At 28.5% G+C, this 23,653-nt stretch overlaps 1 protein-coding gene across 6 annotated transcripts; it reads left to right on the plus strand.

The window, feature by feature from the left end:
* Positions 1–434: 434 nt before the first annotated feature.
* Positions 435–21,517, plus strand: LOC8287603 (uncharacterized protein At5g08430). 6 transcript variants are annotated; one of them, XR_007216627.1, is made up of 10 exons: positions 435–745; positions 2,577–2,656; positions 3,693–3,877; positions 5,016–5,862; positions 6,070–6,182; positions 14,955–15,032; positions 16,230–16,280; positions 18,264–18,353; positions 19,446–19,637; positions 20,885–20,969. XR_007216627.1 is itself a non-coding variant. In XM_048376627.1 (9 exons), the coding sequence occupies exons 1-9, from the start codon at positions 633–635 to the stop codon at positions 20,891–20,893; spliced, it is 1,566 nt and encodes a 521-aa protein (XP_048232584.1). In that variant the 5' UTR covers positions 436–632; the 3' UTR covers positions 20,894–20,969. The 6 variants fall into 6 exon arrangements, 5 of the variants coding, with proteins under 5 accessions (XP_048232584.1, XP_025012073.1, XP_048232585.1 ...); XM_048376627.1 differs by lacking the exon at positions 19,446–19,637 and having other exon boundaries at positions 436–745; XM_025156305.2 differs by lacking the exon at positions 19,446–19,637 and having other exon boundaries at positions 440–745; positions 18,264–18,334; positions 20,868–21,517.
* Positions 21,518–23,653: the final 2,136 nt, after the last annotated feature.

The raw sequence follows: 23,653 nt of genomic DNA on the forward strand, positions 1-23,653 counted from the left end.
GCAAACTGTGTTAGAATATAAAATTATCTTTTATTAATTTAGGAAATTAAATATATATTACTTAAAAAGATAAAGAGTTAGAAATAAAATCTCCTACTCAGGATATTTATCTCTAATACAATTCTATTTTATTATTATCTAATTATAATTATCATTATTATTACTATTAATAAATAATAATTTACTGATTTAATTAATAAAGACTAAACTAACCCAATTCAGTTAAAAATCTTTAAGGCCTTTCGGTAAATTTATGCGTTTTTCTTATTTGATGATGATATTTAAATAATTACAATGTGAGTAGAGACCTGTATATATAAAGGATATTGTGTAGACAGCATGTAGTTAGACTTTAAATTAGCTGAAAATGACAAATTGAGGAATTTTTTTTGTCAGAAAAGCTCATTTCGGCCGTACTTGATCCCATGGCACGAGTTTCAGGGGCCGAAATGACCCTTTCTCCGTGTGGTTTAGGCCCATATCGGGTTTTACAAAAGGGCATTACCGGAATAAGAAATTCTAAGAAGAATCGTACCATGAATGAATACTAACGAGTTGCGTTCTTCTTATAAGTAGCAGCGTCCAGTCCCAAAAAAGACTTTAAATAAATAAATAATAGTGTAGCATTTGCAATGAAAGGAGTAAAAAAGCAAAAGAAAAGGAAAGAGATAGTGAAAGAAAGAGACTGCGAAGATTGGTGCTTCATTTGCAAAGATGGCGGAGACCTAATTCTCTGTGAATATCGGTCAGTTCTCATAGCCAATTGTTCTGTTCTGTTTTATTTTGCTTTGTTTAGGTCCTTCATTCGTTCGTTCGTTTGTTTGTTTATTTTGGTTCTTGTTGTTTCTTGGTGGTCTTTGCTAGTCACCACGTTTTCTTCCATTGTTGGCTTAGTTGAAAGGGCAGTTTTGTCTTTCTGATAGCCACTGATGACTGATGTTTGGGAATCAGAGTGCCACCAGCCCACCTGCCTCATTGTGTGACTTTGAGGAATTGTATATTTTTATTTCTAGATTTTTTGTTAAATATTATAATTGTTACTTTTACTGTGCTAATAAAAGTGAGATATATATTTAACTTTCAGGATTTAGTAGGCCGAAGTGTTAATTGGCTTATTTATTTATTTTCATTTGTCCAATTGGAGAATTCAGAGTAAAACTACAAAACCAAATAAGTAAAAGGATTATCCATTTTGCTCATATTTTTACTTGTACATCTGTACATAATATTTGAATTTTCTTTTTACTTGTATATCTGGAATGAGCATTTGAATGTAAAAACCATGTCCCTTTTGATCATATTGTTTCACTATTGCCTTCTTTCTGGTACTCCAACTTTTAGAAAATGGGAAAGCATATGCAACATCTCTCTGTGGTATGCCTAATAGCACATTAACTGACAAAAAATGTTTGCTGTTTCTGCATTTGATTTATGCCTTGAAATGTATCTCTGAGTGGTGCTTGCACTTTGTTTATAATGCTTATTGGAATATCTCTAATAACACATTACATCAATTAGTATTATCCTAATGTTTACTAATTATTAGAGGAATCAGTTGTAGTTTGTATTTTATAGGTTATTTGATGATACTTGACGCTAATCATTCATACAAGTTTGCAACTTGAGAGTAAGTTAGAGCTTGTAATAGTATCACAGCATCATTTTCAAGCTTCCTACGGAGAATGTTGCAGTGAGCAGGCAGTGATGCCATTTGTATTCAGGAAACTTGTTTTTCATAATCTGTTAAAAGCATGTACAATACAGGGCTTTGTGAACTAAATCTCATATATAGACACAGATGCATAATTCCTCTAAATTGAACTCAAGGTGACTAATTCAGGAGAAGAGAACTATAATTTGGTGTTATGAATTTGGATTTTGACATAGATATGTGGATTATGCAATTCTTAACCTGTGGTTGGTGCAGTAATTGGAAGAATAATAATGGGTAAATGACATACCCAGTCCTTTCTTATTTTATCAGTCAACCAAGTACTATGAGGTTCATGGTGCTATTAATGTGCTTAGTCCTTTCTTATTTTATCAGTCAACCAAGTACTATGAGGTTCATGGTGCTATTAATGTGCTTAGTTTGATAGTTTAGAACGTTGACGAAATTGCCGTGAGAGGTTGGTATCTAAAGCTCTTTTAGTGTTCCATATTTCATTGAAATGAATACCCCTGAAGGCTTGTATGAACAGAAACTTGTATTTTAATTAAGTACAATAAAGTGGCTTGAGAACAAATAATGCTGTAAATATTTGTGTTTTTCATTGTTATTTCTGAGTGTGTGTTAGTGTATGTATGTGAGCATACATGTCTCTCTACTTATGCCTGTGTGTACATTGCCTACACTCACTTCAATTCACTAAAGAATAAATGTTATTTTATCAAAATGTTCTTGCTTATATGTTCTCACATGTATGTGCATGATGAATTTACCTTTTGTGTGTCTCTACTTTTGGGTATATACATATGCATATGTTGCCATTGAAAAGCACTTTTGGATTCACCACTACATATTTTAACATAAAATTGTGCCTAGTTTGCATTACTAATTTGTCTCCTCTCTTCAGTGATTGTTTGAAGGTTTATCATCTAGTTTGTTTAAAAGAAGGTGATTCCATGGTAACAACTAGAGAACACTGGACTTGTGGTAAGCTACTTAAAATTGCTCATGACTACGATACAGCATAAGACTCTGTCAGTTTTACTTGATTCTTTGTTTGAACCTCTATTATTATTGTGCTAATTTGGTGGAAACAACCACCGTGCAAGTAATGCGTAGGCATGCTACTATACTAGGATTTCTTTTCTTTTCTTTCAGTCTCTTTCTTTCTTTAATGGATGATGCTTCCTCTTTAAACTTTTCCCACATGTTCCTTCTTCCTGGGTGCATTAGTATAAATAAGCCGTTTTTCCAATTTAAAGGAAAATGGTTTTCTACTTTTGAAAACAGAAAACACATTTGTGGACTTTTCAAACCATGATATAAGATAAGAAGACTCAATAGAAGAATCATCACATATCCTCTAATCTCAGACCTCTGCCTTTGCGAGTTGTTGCTGCTTGGCAATAATTAATGCAATTAGCCTTTCTGGTCTAATTTTCTTGTAAAATCAAATGGTAAAATGTTGGATCCTCATATGGTTCAAACTGTTGTCAAACTCTTGTTGATCTAAGGAAAAATATCGTTTGCTATTGTATTCCACATACCCAAACCAAAATAATTGCTACTAGATCTTTAGTAGTGTTACAACCAAGTGATAGAAAGTAATTTAATTTCAAAGACATTGACCCAATTTCCCACAAGCAAGTCATTTTCTTTGAGGTAATGAAATTTTGGTTTCTTCACTTCTCTTGAGAGTCATTAGTGAAATTTGCCTCTTTTGTGTAATCAAATGGAAAAATATAGGATCCTCATTGTTCAGCGAGGAAATGTCTTTTGCTACTCTAATCCAAATGCAAAAAAATAATTTCTATTAGATTTTTACTGTTACAACCAAGTGATAGAAAGTAATTTAATTTCCCGCATATTAATCAAATTTTCCATAGGCAAGTTATTTTCAGTGAGATAATGGAGCTTTAATTTGTTCCCTTTTCTTGATTCATTTCATAGTAGAGGATTAATGGAAAATTAATGCGCCAAATGTCAATATAATTGTAATTGATACATTTTTTAATATTAACAGCTCGACATTCTTGTATAAAATGCCAAAAGTCCTCAAAGTTTCACTGCTATTGTTGTCCTAATGCTGTATGTGAACAATGCATCGAAGCCGCTGAGTTTGCACATGTTAGAGGGAATAAAGGACTGTGCAGCGACTGCTTAGAACTTGTATTGCTGGTAGAAGAAGAAGATTTGTACACTGACAAGGTATGTAGATTATCCTGTATGGCTGCAAGACAGATTTGAATTCTCAAGTGCTCCATTTTCTTGGTAGCGAGATAGAGTTGCTTATTAAATCGCTCAGGCATATATCTTGCTCCTTAGGAAGTTTCCAGCATAATATGGGAATTTAATTAGTACCAGCTCATTGTTTATGGTGATAAATAGAAAGGTTAAAAGTATATTAAGATTGGCCCATTTTGGCTTCTTGGTGGAAGCATTTAATTGGTCATATAAAAGACAAGATCAGAATATGATTATCTATAAAAATACATAGAAATGAGAGAGAGAGAGAGAGAGAGAGAGAGAGAGAGAGAGTCCTACTAGAGCATAAAATACATCTAATATTAATAATAAGGCATATCATTGACATGTTTAATTTTTGTTTATTTTTCTACAATTGGATCAGAAGACAGTAGGAATGGAGAGCCTAGCTTATCTTTTGCACTTGTATGCTGAGTAACATCTGCCATATGACCCCTTTGTTCTTTTACTTTTAATTCAAAAGTTTTGAAGCAATTCAAGCATATTATCCAAACAATGTTTCTAACAACTTATTGAAAGAAATATTAATCCAGATGCAAAATGGCTTTAATAAAAATCGACTTGATAAGCCTTAGTTAACATAAAAGCAGTCCCTGTAACATATTTTTCGATCCCTCACAAAACTCTCTGTGGAATATAGTTGTTCCAAAAAAGTAAGAATTCTTTGTTTATTAACATATAGTCTAAAACCTATTGTAATCTAATTAAGTTTGCAAAATAATGGCCAACCAGTAACAAGGAATAGGAACAAATCTATGATTAATTATCAGGGTAGTTGTAAGGCTAAAATCTAAGAATTCCTTGTTTATTAACATCTACCCCACAACCTTTTCTAATCAAACTAAGTTTTCAGAATGTGGACCAACCATTAACAAGGGAATGAAAGAAGTCTATGATTAATGACCAGGGTAGTTGTAAGGCTAAAATCTAATCCAATTCCAATAGCGACTTCAGATGACAACTAGAATTCTACGATTTTGTAACTTTTGCTTTTCTTGATTAATTTTATTTTGCTGTGTTGAAGGAAATACAATTAAGAGGATGAATGTCTTTTGTTTACTGTGACATTATTAATTTGCAGGGCAAGATAGATTTAAGAGATCGAAACACTTATGAATGCCTGTTCTTGGAGTATTGGGATATCATAAAGGAAGAAGAAGGCTTGAATTTGGATGATGTTTATGCAGCAGATGACAAGCTGAAAAAGGGTAATTTTCCGAAACATAGCTTCAAGTCAAAGACAATCAAATGCAAAAGGGACATTGAACTGATATCCTCTGATAGTGATCTGGATGATACTAAAGACTTTGAAACAATTGAGAAAAGGAAAGGGACAAAGGCAGTTGAATTTACAGGATGGGGATCAAAGCCTCTAATTGAGTTTCTTAAATCTCTTGGTAAAGATACTGCAAAAGAGTTATCACAATATGATGTTCATTCAATCATCTGCGAATATATTCGGGAAAAAAAACTTTTTGACCCCAAGAAAAAGAAGAGGATCCTTTGTGATGAAAAGCTTTTTTCGGTTTTTAGGAGGAGGTTTATGAATAAGAATAAAATATATAACCTTTTAGAAGGTCATCTAGTTGAGAACTTAGATCAATCAGAGGAGGATGACAATTTGCTAGAAATTGAAAACTGTTCAAATAACAAAATTGAGAAAACATTGGCGAGCTTCAAGAAGCAGAGAACTGCAAGCCCTGATAGAACATCTCAAAAGATGGAAGCTCCAGCAGTTCAAGAAAGTCCCTTTGCATCTATGGTTTCAGAGAATATGAAACTTGTCTACTTAAGGAGAAGCTTAGTGGAGCAGCTGTTAAGTGATCCAGAAAGTTTTGAAAAGAAGGTTGTGGGAAGTTTTGTGAGAGTCAAAATTGGCCCAAAAGATTGCACACGGAGAAAATCTCACCAGCTTTTGCAGGTTACAGGTAGGTATTTTTGACTAAGCATTCTGACGTAATAATAGAGCACTGCAGTGTTACAACAATGTGTTGGTAGTGGGTAGTGACCTATATTTTGAGTTAAATTTTTTGGGTTCCCTTGAGATCATTTTTGTTTATTGCTTTTGGTATTGATTCTTGATTGCATAAAGCTAAAAATTGATATTCAATAAGCTGTTGCTATTATCCTCTCAGGGATGAAGCAAACCTCAACAACTGCTGAAACTAATGGTCAAATTGTTTTAAAGCTTTTCAATGTTCCAAAAGATGTTAGCATTTCAATGCTGTCTGATGTTGACTTTTGTGAGGTAACCAACTCTTTCCATTTCAAGGAACCTAAACTTTATATCTAATTCTCCATGACATTATCATAATTATGCTGAAGTATTTTGAACTTTCCAATTGTTGGAATGCTTGCTAAATGTACCATGACAGTGCCACACTAGAATGAGGTTAACTGTACAATTTTCTTGATTTGTATGATATGTGAATCTTGTCTGGTAACTGTAGTTCATTATAATGTAACAATACCTGTCTTAAATACAGTGGTGGATATAGAAAGATCATATCATATAGAAGTATATAAAAGTATATAAAAGTGCGAAGGAGGGAAGATAGGCAAATTTACTAAAATGACGTTATTGATTATTTAGTTAATTGAGTTAAATAAAATTGATAAATAAAATTAATAATTTATTATTTACATATCAATTCTAGAAATCCAACTCTATTAGGATTTTTCAATGTTGGTTATAAAGTAGAATAAATCTAAATTAAAAAAAAGTATAAGAAAAAAGTGGAGTTGGAGTATGACACTTTTTTAGTGGATTAGGAATAATTATAACAAATAAATTTCTAATAGAATTAGACAAGAATTTTAATTCTAAAAAATAGTTTAATATTATGTTAATTAATAAATTAATTTGATTTTAAGGATATGAATGAAGCATTTGTAACATTGTTGAGAAGGGGGAAAGACATTATATGACGTACAATAATGAATCAGTCAAATCCAAGGACACCAACCGTTACCTGACCTAACTAATTTTTTTCATCAAACTATTGCCTATATTTATTTGGGTGGATTAATTAGTAATTATTTTATTAATTAAGTTACTAATTAGTTAAATATTAATTAAGAATAGCAGTAATAGGACTAAAAAATTCTTAACTAAAATCCTAATACTATTATACTTCTACTAATAATTAATAAAAAAAAAAAGGTACGGGCTAAGCAACAATTCCCCATCACAAAATTCTCATTTCTCTTGCCAATAATCAAGATTTGAATGAAACATTTTCTGAAAAAAAAAAAACGAATAAACAAACATAAAAAGAAATCTCAGTTAAAATTAAATTAATAATGGTAAACTTTTACAATAATTTAATCATTTTATTAATTTAACTTAATAATTAATAATTTATTTAGTATAAGTTTAACTCTAAAAGGCCAACTCTATTAAGGTAAATTTACTAAAATGACTTTATTGATTATTTAGTTAATTGGATTAATTAAAATTGATAAATAATATTAATAATTCATTAATTACATATCCAAATCTAGAAGTCCAACTCTATTAGAATTTTTTAATATTGGTTATAAAGTAGAATTTTAAAAAGATAACAAATCTAAATTAAAAAAAAAAAGAATAAGAAAAAAAGTGGTGTTGGGAGTATGACACTTTTTTTAGTGGATTAGGAGTATTTGTATTTTAGACTGGAAGTCTAGCTACTTAAAATTAAATGATTAGTTTTAACCATGATTTCTATATAAATATAAGATCTAATTATCAAAAAAATTATAAAATACAAACACAAGATAAAAATTATATTTACCCAACCCTAAAATAAAAAAATATATTAACTAATTGGTTAAGAAAGTAACATATTATTAACATATTAAAATAAATTAATCCATTATTAATACGAAATTATTAACATATTATAATTTTATTTTCAATTCCACTAAATAATGTAACAAACTAAAATTATATTTAGCTAGAAAAACTTATAAATGAAATGAAGATAAATTTCTTATATTTTGATGTCACTTATGTTATATGCATAAAAATATAAATGAGATATTTATTAAATTAACATATATATATATATATATATATATATAAGGTTAGATAACAAATCATTTTATTGTATTGTGAACTCATTTGAGTCATTCTAATAAAAGTCCTAGATAAGTATAAGTAATTTTTCTTTTAGTAAATAGAGGTGACATTGAACAATAAATTGTAATGAACATATTCAAGAAGATAATGGTTAACGACGACGACTAGATTTTCAAGACATTACTAAAATTGTGGAAAATTATTCATTTATTTATTTAATTTAGTAATAACAACATAAAACATTTGAAGAATGATAAAATCACGATTAAATTTATTTATTTAATAGTGCCACGAGCAATGTATATTATCTAAAATAATGAATTATTAACTTATCATTAAGCTTTAGCAATAATTTTAAAGTAATTAACATGATTTAAACATAAAAGCTTTATAAACTTTTTGTAATAATCTGAATAAGATTTTTACGTTTTAAAAATTATTGAAAAGCAAATTATCAAGCTTTCATTTAATTATACTTATCATAAACAATGATATTGACTTAAATATATTTTAGATATCTAAACCTATATATAATATTAGAATTATAAAATTTTAATTTTATAATTTCTTAAAGTAAGAAAAGAAAAAAATAGTTCGTATCGGAAAGCGTTTACTATATTCTACCTTATTAAAAAAAAATTACTATTATTGTATCATTATTTAATTATATTAATATACTTTACAACATATGTGGATCTTAATTTTTTTGAGAATATATTAAATTTATATATTGGTAACTATACAAATAATTAGTATAAATTTCATAAGTCATAAATAGGTTCATTTAAAGATGAATTTACCATGTAAAAAGGATTTTATCATTAACTTAATACTAGAAATATTTACGATGATAAATTTAAAAATATATATTATTTTAATTATTAAGTTATAATGAGTTAAATAATTAATATTATATAATATTAAATTAAATTAATAAATGACTAAATTAACATAATTAATTGAGTAATTAGTAAGGCTCTATTAATAAATTTATTCGTCCTCTCTAATATGATTAATTTTGATTATTTTTTAATTGAAATTATTAATAGATAATATAATAATTCATTAAGTACAAGTCCAACCCTAAAGTCCGACTCTATTAGACTTTTAATGTTGATTATAAAATAGCAATTAAAGATGGCATTCCTGTTGTTTACTTTTTTCTGATAGAATATAATTTCTAATAAAAAAAAGAATAAACACGCCTATATATTTATAAATTAAAAATAGGATTTAAATGATATATTTTAGGATTAGACTTATGCTAAATGAATTATTAATTGTATATATTATATATTGTTAGATTAAATTATTAAAATGACTAAATTGACCTAATTAATTGAGTAATTAAGCCCTATTAATAAATTTATTCGTCCCCTCTAATATGATTAATTTTGATTTTTTTAGTTGAATTTATTAATAGATAATATTAACAATTCAATAAGACAAGTCTAACCATAAAGTCTAACTCTTTTCGGCTTTTAAATATCTATTATAAAATAACAATTAAAGATGGCATTCTTGTTGTTGATTTTTTTCTGATAGAATATAATTTCTAATGAAAAAGAAAAAATCACCTATATATATATGTGTGCGTGTATGTGTATCAATTTATCATAACATATATGACAGTGCGAAGAAGGGGGAGGATAGATAAATTTACCAAAAGAGCCTTATAATTAGTGTTGTTAACACTGACCAATTTAGTCTTTTATTAATTTAATAGAAAAGATAATAGATAATAGTAGTATATGGATAAAATTTATATAGAGATAGGACACTACAAGATTATAAAAATTGCTTTTACTAATTTAATGAAAAAGATAATATATAAACAGTATTAGAATAAAATTCATATAGAAATAGGACACTAAAATATTAAAAACAAAAAAACTAAAATTCTATTAAAAAAAAAAAAATAACAGAAAAATTAAATACCAAATTTACTTAAATATAAAAAAGCAAACGTGTATCTATATAAATGTGTGCACGCAGGAGAGAAACAAATGAAGAGAAACAAAAGTAATATGCGATGCGTTAACTAATAGCAAAAAAAATTTGATTTCAAAATCAATAAAAAAAATTTAAGATTTTTGTTCTTAAAAGGAAAACAAATATTATAAATATTAAATTATTTAAGATTTATAGTATGATTCTATATGATAATACTTTTTAGTCATTTAAATTATTTTATTTTGATCATTTAGAATAATATTCCACCGAGAAATAAAAAAGAATTTAGTTATTGTCTACCTCAAATTCTATTTTAGGATATAATTTAAGATTCTTTTACTAATATACTATATTACTATAATAATAAACATGGATGTATATTCTGCAAGAAAATATATTATTTTAATATAATAATAGTAATAATAATAATAATAATAATAATAGATGTAATAAAGATTTATAGTATAATAAACATTAGACACGTTCAATTGGTTATCGGGGTGAATTCTATTTTAGGATATAATTTAAGATTCTTTTACTAATATACTATATTACTATAATAATAAACATGGATGTGTATTCTGCAAGAAAATATATTATTTTAATATAATAATAATAATAATAATAATAATAATAGATCTAATAAAGATTTATAGTATAATAAACATTAGACACGTTCAATTGGTTATCGGGGTGAATTTAGATTCTATCTTATGAAATTATATAAAATCTATTACTAATTATTTTATCATTTACAAGTCTAACTACTGTTAGATAAAAGAAAAGTATTTTTATTTTAATTTAATGGATTATAAGTATTTAAATAGAAACTAATTGCCTAGAAGTCTAACTACTTAAGTAATATTAAATAATCAGTTTCAACTATAATTTAATTTATAAATAATTTTATACAAAATTATAATTAAGGTAGAACCGGTAAAGTAATTATATGATAAATCTACATTTTTTAAAAAGTAGATAGACTTTTCATATCACCAAACTGAATCATTGATATTTATTGAATGAAAAACCAAACTATTTAATATAAATAAAATCAGTACTAAATCTATATGATAAAATACCAATAAAATTATATTCTAGCTAATATAAAAAACTTTAAGTTTTCTAAATTGAACAAATATGTAGATATTGACTATTGAAGAAGTTATATGATCAATCCAAAGTTTGTGAAGATACTTAAATAACATCAACAATTTACATAAAACTTTATATTTATTTTGTCTAACAATAAAGAAATTGAGTCAATATTTTAGAATGTTGACTCAACCATAAAATTTACTTAAAATAAATAAAATTATAAAAGTAGTTTAGATTATATTTGCTAATAATGAATTTCATCCGTAGAAACTCTTCCAATTTGTGCATTAGGAATTTGTATCAAGTGGACTAAATATATATATAATAAAAGCTATAAATAAAAACTCTTTCAATTATGTGTATTTTTATTATGAAATAGCACCAGATGATCTATTTCTACTTACATATTAAAAAGAAAAAAACATATGATGAGATGTTTGGAGAAAAAAATTCTAATTTTGGTTATTAATGTATCAACTTGTTAATGACAAATTATTAATGTTAGTGGAAAACTAATTTGAAATAGTGGAAAACTAATTTGAATTATGAGAACATTGAGTTTAATTATTTGAAAATTTAAAAATTAACTCAACTAATGCATTTATAGATATAAATGGATTATTAGTTTTCAAAAATAAAATTTAGATAAATCAGTTAGTAATTATTTTATTTTTTATTATAAATGAGTTCAATTATTAATATTCACGTGCAACGCACGTGAGTAAAAACTAGTATACTATAAATGTATGGAGATCCAAGCTATACTATAAATATGGTTTTCTCATATATTAAAAATTATGATGGTTTAAATTATGAATTTTTAATTATTCATACACTTGGAAAAAAGAGCTTTGTAACAACACTAAAAAATATTATACAATAAGCAAGAAGTGAAAAAAAATTATTGATGCAATAAATATAAGATATTTATATAAACAGAATTACCAAAAGATATGATAAGGTTGTCCTGGAATGCATGTTACTCATACAATAAAAATGAATAAACGACAAGCAAACATATAATGGTAATGCATTGGATTATAAAATCTTAAATTATTGAGATTAATAATGAAAAAAATGATGATTTTATTAATTTGTAATTTAACAATAATCTTATTTTCATTTATAAGAACTGAAGTCCGGTATTTCAAAATTGATGAATTAACTTAACTAATGCGTTAATAAAAATAACAAATCAAATTATAAATGTAATTAAAAAAAATATGATACAATCATTCTATAGTCCATATTAACTCATATAATGAAAAAAAATATATATATAACATATTTGCGAGATGAGTACTAACTTGGAAAACTATATGAATATTTAAGTTTAATGAGTTATATTCACTAAACAAACATATGATGCCATGTTTAGAGAAATAAAAATCATATATATAAAATATAATTCTATATAGAAAACTTTTAATTAAAGTAAAATTCTACTAAGGTTTAATTAAATTTAACTAACACAAACTATCAAATAAAGAACATAGTTTATTCTTGGAGATTATTTTAATATTTGACGACATTTCTATCATAATTGTATCATATGATTGATTTTGGCTTACTTGAGCAATTAAATATCAACTTGATTTATAGAGTATCAAATGATGCTATTCGTTACATCCTTGGGACATAGAATGCGATTAATTAAAAAACTTTTAGGTAAATACTTGAGATATAAATTCTTATTTGAATTATATGCCTAATTTTTAATTAATTTGTTAAAATTAAAAACTAGATAATGTAAAAGGAAACGATGGAAATAATGAAAAGCTACTAAACATAATTTGAGTAGGTAATTTGAAATAATACAAAGTATTATTTAAATCCATTTAATTAAATATAATATACCATGAAAAGATATTATTTATGTTTTTAATATGTTTGTCTATTTAATTCTTAAAATTATTAACCCGATTGATGAACACATCAACTGAAACAAACATTTAGTGTATTTTTATCATTAATTATTTTTTATTAAATATTTATTATTAATTGAAACTGCTCTAAAATGTTTTATAATAATCAATCTAAGTAAATAAATTTTTATCTTTAAATTGATTCATATGAGAATTATATGAGAAAGACGTATGTAGTAAATTAATAATAACAGGTCCAACTATTAATATTCACGTGCAATGCATGTAAACAAAAAACTAGTTTAATAGAAAAGTCAGTATGTATGCATGGGATAAAATAGATATAGTCTTATGGATGTGTATCTAGACATTTCTTTTCTTAGCGCTGCAAGTTATTGGTTAGAGAGAAACAAGTGTTAATCAATTTGAATCGGAATTACGCTCGAGTTTACCAAAATTAGATTTTTTACATGAGTTTTCTTGCTTCACTATTTATAATTGGCACTATTTCTAGTGGAAATTTTAATACCATGCAATTTTTATTAATTGATATGACCTTTTGATTATATAACAATTTAATCATAGTTTCCTTTAAGTGTTTTCCTTTTAAAAATATAACTATAAACAAAGATTTAACACAAATGAATCCCTTGTAATCGAAAAAGTTCCCTTCTCAATTGAATACTAGAAGAAAGTGCCCGGAAATCCTTATTCTCTTACTCCATTCTATGGAAATTCCATCATATAGTGTATGCCAATATGAATAAGATCCATCATGGATGAAGGCCTCCTGACTAAGCATGTACAATGATAGCCCTGAGTCAAATATTTAAGTTATTCTGTATAAACTGAAATTGCTAAAAATTGGAAATAGGGAAAAGGGTGGACAGGTTACAATAGAACACTTTATGGAATTCTGCTTTTCAATGTTAAAAAGATCTTCCTGCCAACCAAGACCAAAAAAACCATAGTTGGAGGATGGATTTCGGAAAAACAAGAATTAATATGTTAGCATTTCAAACCGCAGTTTATTAACTTAATTAGTCAAGAGTAATTTATGGAGAAAATGAAAGAAGAAATTTTTGTAAAGGAAATTTGACCCTACACAAGGTAATAATGCCAAATGTTAACATTTATAAGTATTTAATCTTGGCCTATTGACATCTACTTTGCAAATAGAGCCACCGTAAATTGACTAAGCTGTAAATTTTCTAAAATGGTAAAGTTTTATCCAATTTAATTTGGATTTATTAATTTTTGCCTTTGCAGGGGCAATTTACAATTAAGTTAACTAAACTAGATAAAGTAATATCTAGTGGGGGCAAATGGCACCACTACATCTATTGTGGCTCCGCCCATTGCTTAGATAGCTAAAGTTTTTGAAGCACTTAACATTTTAGAGCAGGAAGTCTTATGTTAATCACATGGTGTCGTGGTAACTTGGGTTTTTCGGGGTGTGTGGTGGGAAGGTATTCCAATTGATTCACTGAAAAAAAAGAAATCCTAGATCCTTTTGGAAAAAACGAAATTAAAATGAAATTGAGGAAATTGCAAATAACAGCATGACTTCATGCTATCCGAAACCCAAGTCTTTAAATACATGTTTGAACAATCTCAGTTGCTTCCAAAATAAATGGAGTTGAATTGAAATTTGTAATAAAAATAAATTTCATGGAATTCATTATCTTACTCAATTGAGTGATTTTTTGAAATCTCACCTCTTGGGTAGGCTCATTTTCAAGGAATTTGGTGAACGAGAGATTTGCCAAAATCCATGGATACTATCCAATTTATCGTATTGGGTTCTTATAAATCTTTAACAAATTCCTTGAACCACAAATTGCCTTGGTTTTTTGCAACTATATTGTCATTATTTATTATTCTTTTACTTATTCTTTGTTCCTTACATCTCTTGTTTACTCTATGTATCTAAAGAAGGTAGTAAAGTTATTATATGAGTGTAAGGCTTGACTTGATTGCATCCATAAATATAGTATGTACTTTTTCCTTTAAAAAAGAGTTTTAAACTTTGTGTTTGCAGGAAGAGATTGATGAATTGAGACAACTAGTGGAGAAGGGGTTACTACCAAAGCCTACTGTTGTAAGTCTTCAGCAACATGTAATAAAGTTTGCGCCTTAATAACTCATTTATAAAGATGAAAAGGATCTTGCACGATTACATATGTATGCATTAGTTTATGAGCGTAATGTATTGCATGTAAATATTAAATCTAGATTCTATTACTAAATTTAGTATTCCTAATCAATTCCTAAGGCTTATGATTGAGTCAGTTTGAGCAAATATAGTATATTACTTAAACTTAATTCAATTTGAAAACTTGAGCTTGAAAGTCAGCTTATTCAATATTTATTCTCATACCCTTAACTTGACTTGATAGTATACGTAGAATGTTTTAGCTTGACTCAACTTAAGCTGATCACTTTTACTACCTTAGGTTGGAGATTTGACTACTTTGGGTTCCAAACTTTAATAGACTCAAATCCAACATGAATTAGCTTTTTCCATTTAAATAGATAGGGTAAGATAAATATTATAAATTACATTATAATTATTGTAAATAGGAATGAAATATTTGTCATTAATTGTGTACCTTAATTATAAGATACAGATCGAACTTAGGATGTTGTATATGTTACCTTGTCATTTTGTATTATCAGGTGACTAGAAATAAAATGAATTTATTCCTATTCTATATCACTAATATTATACATCGTGTAACAATCAATATTTATATAAACTTGGTTAATTTTATGTCTTGTTTGAGTCAAATATTGAATTCTCGAACTCAGTTTTGCTGATTAATCAAGCTATTAGAATGGAACTTGGTTTAAATCCAAGTAGCTTGATTCTTTACATTGTCACTGATACCTTCATGGAAGGGTAGAGACAAACTAAGCCAGTTGAAATGGTGTACCTAAGAAAACAAATTCTGACTTTGATAGTATATTATCTTTGTTCCCGCTTCTTTTTAGGTTGTTGGCAAAGAATTTGAAGGTGATGCTGGTGGAGCAAGTATTCCATGGCATAGCAAAAGTGCTTTTACGCGAGTAGAAAACATATTAGATTTGCTTTCTAGCCCTAAAGAAAATCTCTATTAACAGAAAAATAAGTAGCATAATGGTATATTGTGAGTCATAACTTCCTAACAAAAGACATGGGAATATTTAAATAGATGATAACGGTTAGAAAGATCAGATATTGTATGTTAGAATGTTTACCTTAAGCAACTGCTTTTGCTTTCTGTTTTGGAATGCTGGTTACTCCAAATATCAATAGGTTTATATTATTGGACAGGTGGAGCTTGAACAGAAGGCTAAATCTCTGCATGAGGATATAACAAAAGATGTAAGTATCATCGATTTAATGGTAATATATATATATTTTTTTTGAGAATGATTGTTGTTTTCTTTGTTATTTTGCTTTATCAATTAAAATTGTGTAGTCAGCTAAAATATGCAAATCCTATTACAACCATCTAGGCCTTGACTTGGACAAAGACTGCACCAATAAAAGATGATACAACATACAGTTGAGGAAAAACAAATTAGGGTTTCTTTTTAATTTAATTTTATCATGAAACCCATTTAAGCCCCTTAACTTACAAATTCATTTATTTGATTTTTTGTATATGAATCTTTTCCTTCGAAGTTCACCATCAAACATTCTACCCTACCAGTTCCTTTAAAAAATAAATCATAAGTACTAAATGAAGCCACCGTATATCTACATCATCTTTTCTTTTCTATTCTAATTTCAAAGTTGTACTTGTCTTTCTCTCACTTCATTGCTCTTCTTTCTTGAGTTGACAAAGTCTTTAATTTCCTTTTTTGTTCTTTAACCTCTTTCTCTTGTAATCGCTCTTTCTTGAAGCTTTTCCAAGGTCCAAACTCAACCATATTTACCCACTCATTCACTTGAGAAATTTGCAAATTTGCTAATTTGTTTCTGTATCTAAAGACCTGACTCGGTAATAACTGTATCGTCCACAACGATCATATATTTTGAAAAACAATTCATAAAAAAATAATTTAAATCAACAAGAGATGTACAATAAATTCAAGAATGTAATATGATGAGTTAATAATCAGTTCAATAAAGATTTTGTTTGCTTGAAAGTCACAAATTGCATAAAACAACTATAAATAGAGCATTCTTACGGCTATTATGTTAATAGAATATTTTTTTGACTTAAAGAGTACAAATTACAGAAATAAATAGACCACAAGCACTATCGAAAAGACTGTTGTCGTGGATCTTGAATTTTTTGCCCACCAATAAGCTCGTTTATATTGTTGTTGTTCATTAGATGGAAAGATGTTACTTCATAGCCTTGATGAGCACCATCTATGGTCCTTCTCAGTCTCAAATTTGGTAGGATAATTTTAGGGTGAGTATGATTGACCCTAATAATCTTGTGGGATTTATAATATAATTGGGGAACAGAATGGGTGAATATAAGGATTCACTCCATAGTCATGATGTGCGCTAGTCAAAGTAGAACTACTTCCATCTCCACTTAACACAAAGTCCAATTCTTGTTCTGGCATAAAACTTGGAGCAATAGAAAGTCCATGACTAGGTAAAATTAGGTTCGCATAATATCCATGACTAAGTTCACTATTAATCAGTTTCTAAACACTGAAGTGGATTCTTAAGAATCCAACTTCCTCAAAGTTTTAGAATTTGTAAATAAAGTTGAATTTCTTTTGGAGGCGCCGATTCTTGTCTGGGGAGATGTCTTTAATTTTCAATGGTGGTGTGATGTTATGTTCTTAATTCTAGGATTCGAATTTGTTAATTGTGATGTTGTAGTTAGATCCTGTAGTGTTACTTATGCCAAGTTTATTCTAGTATTTACATGTCTTCAATGTTTCCCATAAATGTGCAAGTAGTAGATGTAGGAATTCGAAGTTGCCAATATTCAAATGCAGAAGTTAATGAATGCAAGCAAGTTGGGATCTCTGCAATAAAAGCCTGATTCCTTTAAGAATTTGAAATCGGTTCTCTCAAATTGAGCCTTAATTCAGCAAGTAACCATATCTCACAAAGGTAGAAAGACACATATACACAAACAACATGTTGATATTGAGGTTTTTCCTGTTAATTACCCCATAACCAGTTCACTGAGAAGGGCACATATCACTTGGCTGCTAGCCAATGTTATCTACTTCTGTTATATCTCTGTCTCTGTGCTTTTATTTTTGTCTTTAAATTTTTTTCGCCTTGACAAATTCATTTTGAATTGTTGCATTTAGCAACTAACTTTATATTGCTTTTTGTTTTTTTTTTTCCTTGCTTCCCATTTTGTTATTTGGAAACATTGTGCAGTGGATTCAGAAAGAATTAATCAAATTGCAAAAGCGCATTGATTTTGCTAACGAGAAGGGATGGAGGAGAGAATATCCTTTCAGGTTCTTGGTAATATAGAACTAATTCTAACTACATATGCTAGCATGGTAATATTCTGATAACCGCAGTGCAAATACATAGATAAATAAAGGTGAAGAAACAATTGAGAAGAATAGTAACATTAATACCCTAAGACTACATTCTATATGGAATTTGCCTGTGCTTTCTTATCTTCAGAAGGAATAGACCTGTTGGAACTCAATTGCATTACATTAATTCTGCTTTAGTCAGTACTTAAATCATTACTGTTTTAGAGTGACATGTTAAAAGATACGTAGTTGACTAAGAAACAAAACGATTTCTTATTCTTTTTGCTCTTTTTGAGTAAGAAACCAAAAAAGAAAAGATATTACTAGCAAATAGAAGAACAAAATGTACAACTGACTGCATATACAGTCAAGGCAGATCCAAGGTATACAATTCCACAAATCAAACAGACTATTTGATCTAGGATCTAACTGTTTTTCATGCCGAAACTTATAGACTATACCATACCCTCTTTAATCTTCAAGAAGACTTTTCTGCTGCTGAAAAATAACCTGATTTCTAGCTTGCAAGTGGAAATAAACTGAGGCCAGGAATGCAGATTTTCTATTCCTGCTCAATAGAGATCTCCCATTAGCTTTTCTGCAGAATCAGAAACTCCTTTTTGCCAAGACAACATTTCTGTTAATCCTACAGGCTTGCAGAATTAGCTTCCGGACTTTTTTCGGAGAAAACACAATCAAGATAGAGTTAGTAAAATTGCTTGAATTCCAATTTTAATCAATTGTATATTATCATTATACAATAAAAGCTCTCTATAATTATGTTCTATATAGGAATAACCTCTACATAGTTATAAAAAATCTTGGTTCCAATTTGAGTCAGTTGTAAATAGGAATAAACTCTATATTGTAACATGTTAGAATTTTTTTAGTCCCATTTTTAAGAAAATAAACTCTACATATTATATTCTATTGTAATATGTATGAATATAAGGAGGCTTTACAGTATTTATTTTCTTCGTTTCAGCCTTTCAATAAACTTATCTTTTAGTCCCCACCCTGGCATATAATAAAAAAGAAACTGTTTTTGATAGAGCAATATAATTGGTTTCAGCTGCAGCAGATTAGTCAACCCTGTTAGGGCAATGGGTGATCAAACATGCTGCTTTTTTCTCTTACGAAGTGTGCCACCATTGGCCATCATTGTTTTCATCATACTTTGGTGAACCTGCTCCAGTTGTTCTCTATTCTTTTATCATCTTTTTTTGTGCAGTCAATAGCTAGGAAGAAATTATCATTTTCTAAGGTAACTCCCAACATTCCTTTTTACCATTGATTAGTTCTATAATATTATATAAATATAAAAATATCTTAATTTTAGATATTCAAAGTTTCTGTGTTAATTTTTAAGGAGAATACAAGATCTGATACGAACTCTAGAGAAACAAAATTGAATAACAATAAGAACCATAATCCACGTACACAAGGAAATTTCAAATTGTTCCAAATGGACAAAATAAATCTAGACTATAAAAATAGGAAACAATAGAAACAAAGAAAATTAAAAGAATGAAGGAGAATGAAAGCTTAGACAAATGAGGGTTTTGAGAAAATGTAACTGTATTGACTTGGTTGACTAACAACAGAATCCACACATTAAATACATGAGCTACATAACTAACTATATTAGCACATTGAGTATATAAGAGAATATAAAAGAGTTTATAATGTAAAAAAGCAAACCCATTAACTTAAGTCATACTAATGGTTAGGCCTGAATTAAAAATTGATTTGTTAATGACCCATTTACACTCCTCTCTTTGGACCCATGGATTCTATATGGTATCAGAGCCTGAGAATGAGCTAATCCTGAGACCCGTTTAATTTGTGGACCTTACATTGTTAATCCAGGACCTTGAGCTTATATTGGCCTTTAAGATAGCCAGGTGCATATAATGTTGTTAAGTGCAAGTTGCAGTTGAGGGAGTGTTAAAAGGATGTGTGGATTATCTCACATCAAATACTTTAAGAGAATATAAAAGAGTTTATAATGTAAAAGGGCAAACCTATTAACTTGACTTAAGTCATGCTAATGGTTAGGCTGAAATGACCCATTTACACGCCTTTCATTTCTAATATTGGGGCCCATGGATTTCTACATATAAGACACCACAAAATGTGAACAACTTAGGTTGGACACACGGCTTTATCAGTTGTTATATAACTTGTCTGTTATGATCTCATGATAAAAGTTTTACCTTTAGCCAAACTTATCCTTGGTCTGTGATTTCAGATGTTCCAAGTTTCTGACAGTTTCTTTTATCATGCATGCAGTTTTTTCGTTCCATTCTATACTAATTAATAATCCATGTGAAAATGCATCTAGCTTTTTAGGCGTGTTTTAATTTATTTTTTATTTTTCATATTTCATATCCTGATTAGTACTATCTATTGGCCAGTTTATTGTTTATCTAATATGGTGGTTTAATTCATCTCAATCAATGATCGTGAACCTTAACCTGTTTTGTGTTTAAACATTGCACGAATATTTAGAGCAACTAGAACTGCTGAAGAAACCATCTGAGCAAGAACGATTGATAAAACAGCCATTTAAGGTTATTGCAGAGCTTGTTGAGCACAAAACTAGTTTGGTTGAGTTAATTGAGGTTGCTTCAGAAGAATATGATTGATCACCAGTCAATTCATGTGAGGCGCTCAGAAATGAAGCTTTTTGTAGTAGATCTTATCGAGCACAAAACTGTTGGAAGACTTGATTGAAGTTTCTCCAGATGAAGTGCATCGATCCTTGTGGGGGATCTGTGGGCACTTAAAGCTGAGATGGATCTTCTTTTAGCAATAATTTGGTGGCAAAGATGTGCAGTTTTTGAGAATCGAAACTGCTTAGCAATTTCTGCATTTCCCTTGTTATCTCTCCGCTAAAATGCATTTATTGCAAGTTACTTTTTCACTCCCTATGCTTGGTAGAAAGTTCTGCTATATGTTAGAGAGCGGCATATTTTTGCAAGTCTGACTAGGAACTGTTACATTTGATAATGTATTGACCTTTCTCTTCTATTAGATGGAATTGGAAGGAATAAGGTGTATACAGGGGTTAGTACTTTTTGTAAATACCTTTATAAGTTATCCTTGCAAGAAGGGAAAAACAAGAGATACTTTTGATTTTCAGATAAAGGTTTCAGAATGATGTTCAGAAAATCCACAGGTTTTGGATGATTAAGATTTAGAATGAATGGCAACTAAATTGGTGAAAATTGAAATGGTGGATACTCGAGGAGGTTAGTGTTAGCATGTGTATATGCATACAAGCTGCTCTTTGTGCTGTATAGTGCTCTAATATATGTATTTGTGTCCTTTTTTTCTAACTATGCTAATTGTTGAACCTTACACTTATATCAAATCTAGCAAGTCTAGCATGTAGTGTCTAAATGAATTTCAGCATTAAGTTTTTAATTTGATTAAGATTTTAAAAATCTACAAGTGATATCAGAGTCTTGCTTTCTTGCTTTGTTATGATATATATTGATTTCAATTTGATTGTTGTTGAGAACACAGGTGAAATCTTTTGAATTTGGACCTTATAATCAAAACCGTTTTGATTGATTGGTTTGGAATATGTATCTAAAATTTATTTTTGATAAATACATGTTAAAAAACTGATTATGTGAAACCGGTCCTGACCATAATCTTGATTATGGCAAACCGGTCCTGACCATTTGGATGACACTGAGTTGGTTTGGGGACCGGTTCATTCTGAACCATGCTCGTTGTTTTCGCGTAAGTAATCATTAACTTTGTTTCTTGAAGTTCATTATTTAATCTAAAAAGTAATCATTAACCATACTGATTTTTGTTTCTTGAAGTGTGGAAATAAATCAAAATTTAATTGGATTAAATTTGATAAGTCACAGTAAGACTTTATTTAGGGAACTTAAGAAACAGGCTTTCTTAGTTTGACATAGATAATAAGCTAATTTAATTTTTAATTATAGTAATTCAATATGGATAGATTTATAAAAAAACTATTGAACTAATATAATTATTTTTCATTAGGGAATTAGTTATCTAAATTAAAAATTAAATAACAGATGTTAATTGAATAAAGGGCTTCAGTAAATTAAACCTGATTTTATTGGGAAATTTTTCAAAGATTTCAATTACTTAGTATTTCAATATGATTGAAACGATTAAATAATTATTAATATATGCGGATAGCGGTTTAAAGCTAATTTATTCTTTTTATGTTTTTTTTATGCTTGTATATGATAAATGCATATGATGGATAGGGATGCAAATGAGCTTAGCTTAGCTTTTTAATGCATAGGGATAATTCGCATAGTACACCAAAAATTAAGGACACATACTATAAAATCAAACCTAATTAATAATTATTTATAGAAATTTTGACAGAAGGGATTATTAGTACAAAATAGAAAAATAAAAAAAAAATTTTGAATGTTAAAGAATAAATAGTATAATATAAAAAAATAAAAGAAATATATAGATTTAAATGATTTATTTATTATTTATTCAATTGGTTGATGTATAACTTTTAGATTAGTTATCTATTGTTCATCTAAATTATCGTTTATGGAATTAATTATTTGTTTACTATTTATTTAAATAATTATATTTATGACTGCAATTTATGTGTTGTTCAATGTTATTTAATAAGCTATTGAATAATAGTTAAGTTGCTTGCTATTTATATACCATTTTTCGCAATATCGATACTGTGATTGCATATTAATGCCGGATGAGGCGGCAGCAGAACATGCCACCTGATGGGTTGCATCAGGACCGCGTGCGCACCGATATGAATTAGAGACAGCTAGTAAAAGAATATTTTTGAGACTTGTCCTGGTCGAAGTTAACTCTTTGGTCTGTGAGGATTTGATTGCCAGAGTAAAGGTCACCAGTCGAGCATTGCTCTCTAGGCGCTGGCTTTATTAGGAATCAAGTGACCAGGCTGGATTTAAGGACCATATTTGAGCTTTACTCTCTAGGCACCACTCCTATTGGAGTATAAGAGCCGAAAGACTGCTAGTATTGGGGTTAGGGTTATGTTGAGGTACTCGTCGCATAACGTTTAAATTGTATTTTTCTGAATCATGGTATAACATATGTTTTAATATGATATAATATTTTATTCTGATAAAATAAATATTTTATTGAGATAGTTGTATTTATTTTTGGATTATATGATTTTAACTCACCATCAGGACTGACAGTCTCAAATTTTATTTTTCAAGTGTTTGTTAGATTTCTCGCAGTTCTTCTCCTTTGGCAGCCCGACCTCCTTCA

The sequence above is a fragment of the Ricinus communis genome, chromosome 7, assembly GCF_019578655.1.
Source record: "Ricinus communis isolate WT05 ecotype wild-type chromosome 7, ASM1957865v1, whole genome shotgun sequence".
Taxonomy (NCBI): domain Eukaryota; kingdom Viridiplantae; phylum Streptophyta; class Magnoliopsida; order Malpighiales; family Euphorbiaceae; genus Ricinus; species Ricinus communis.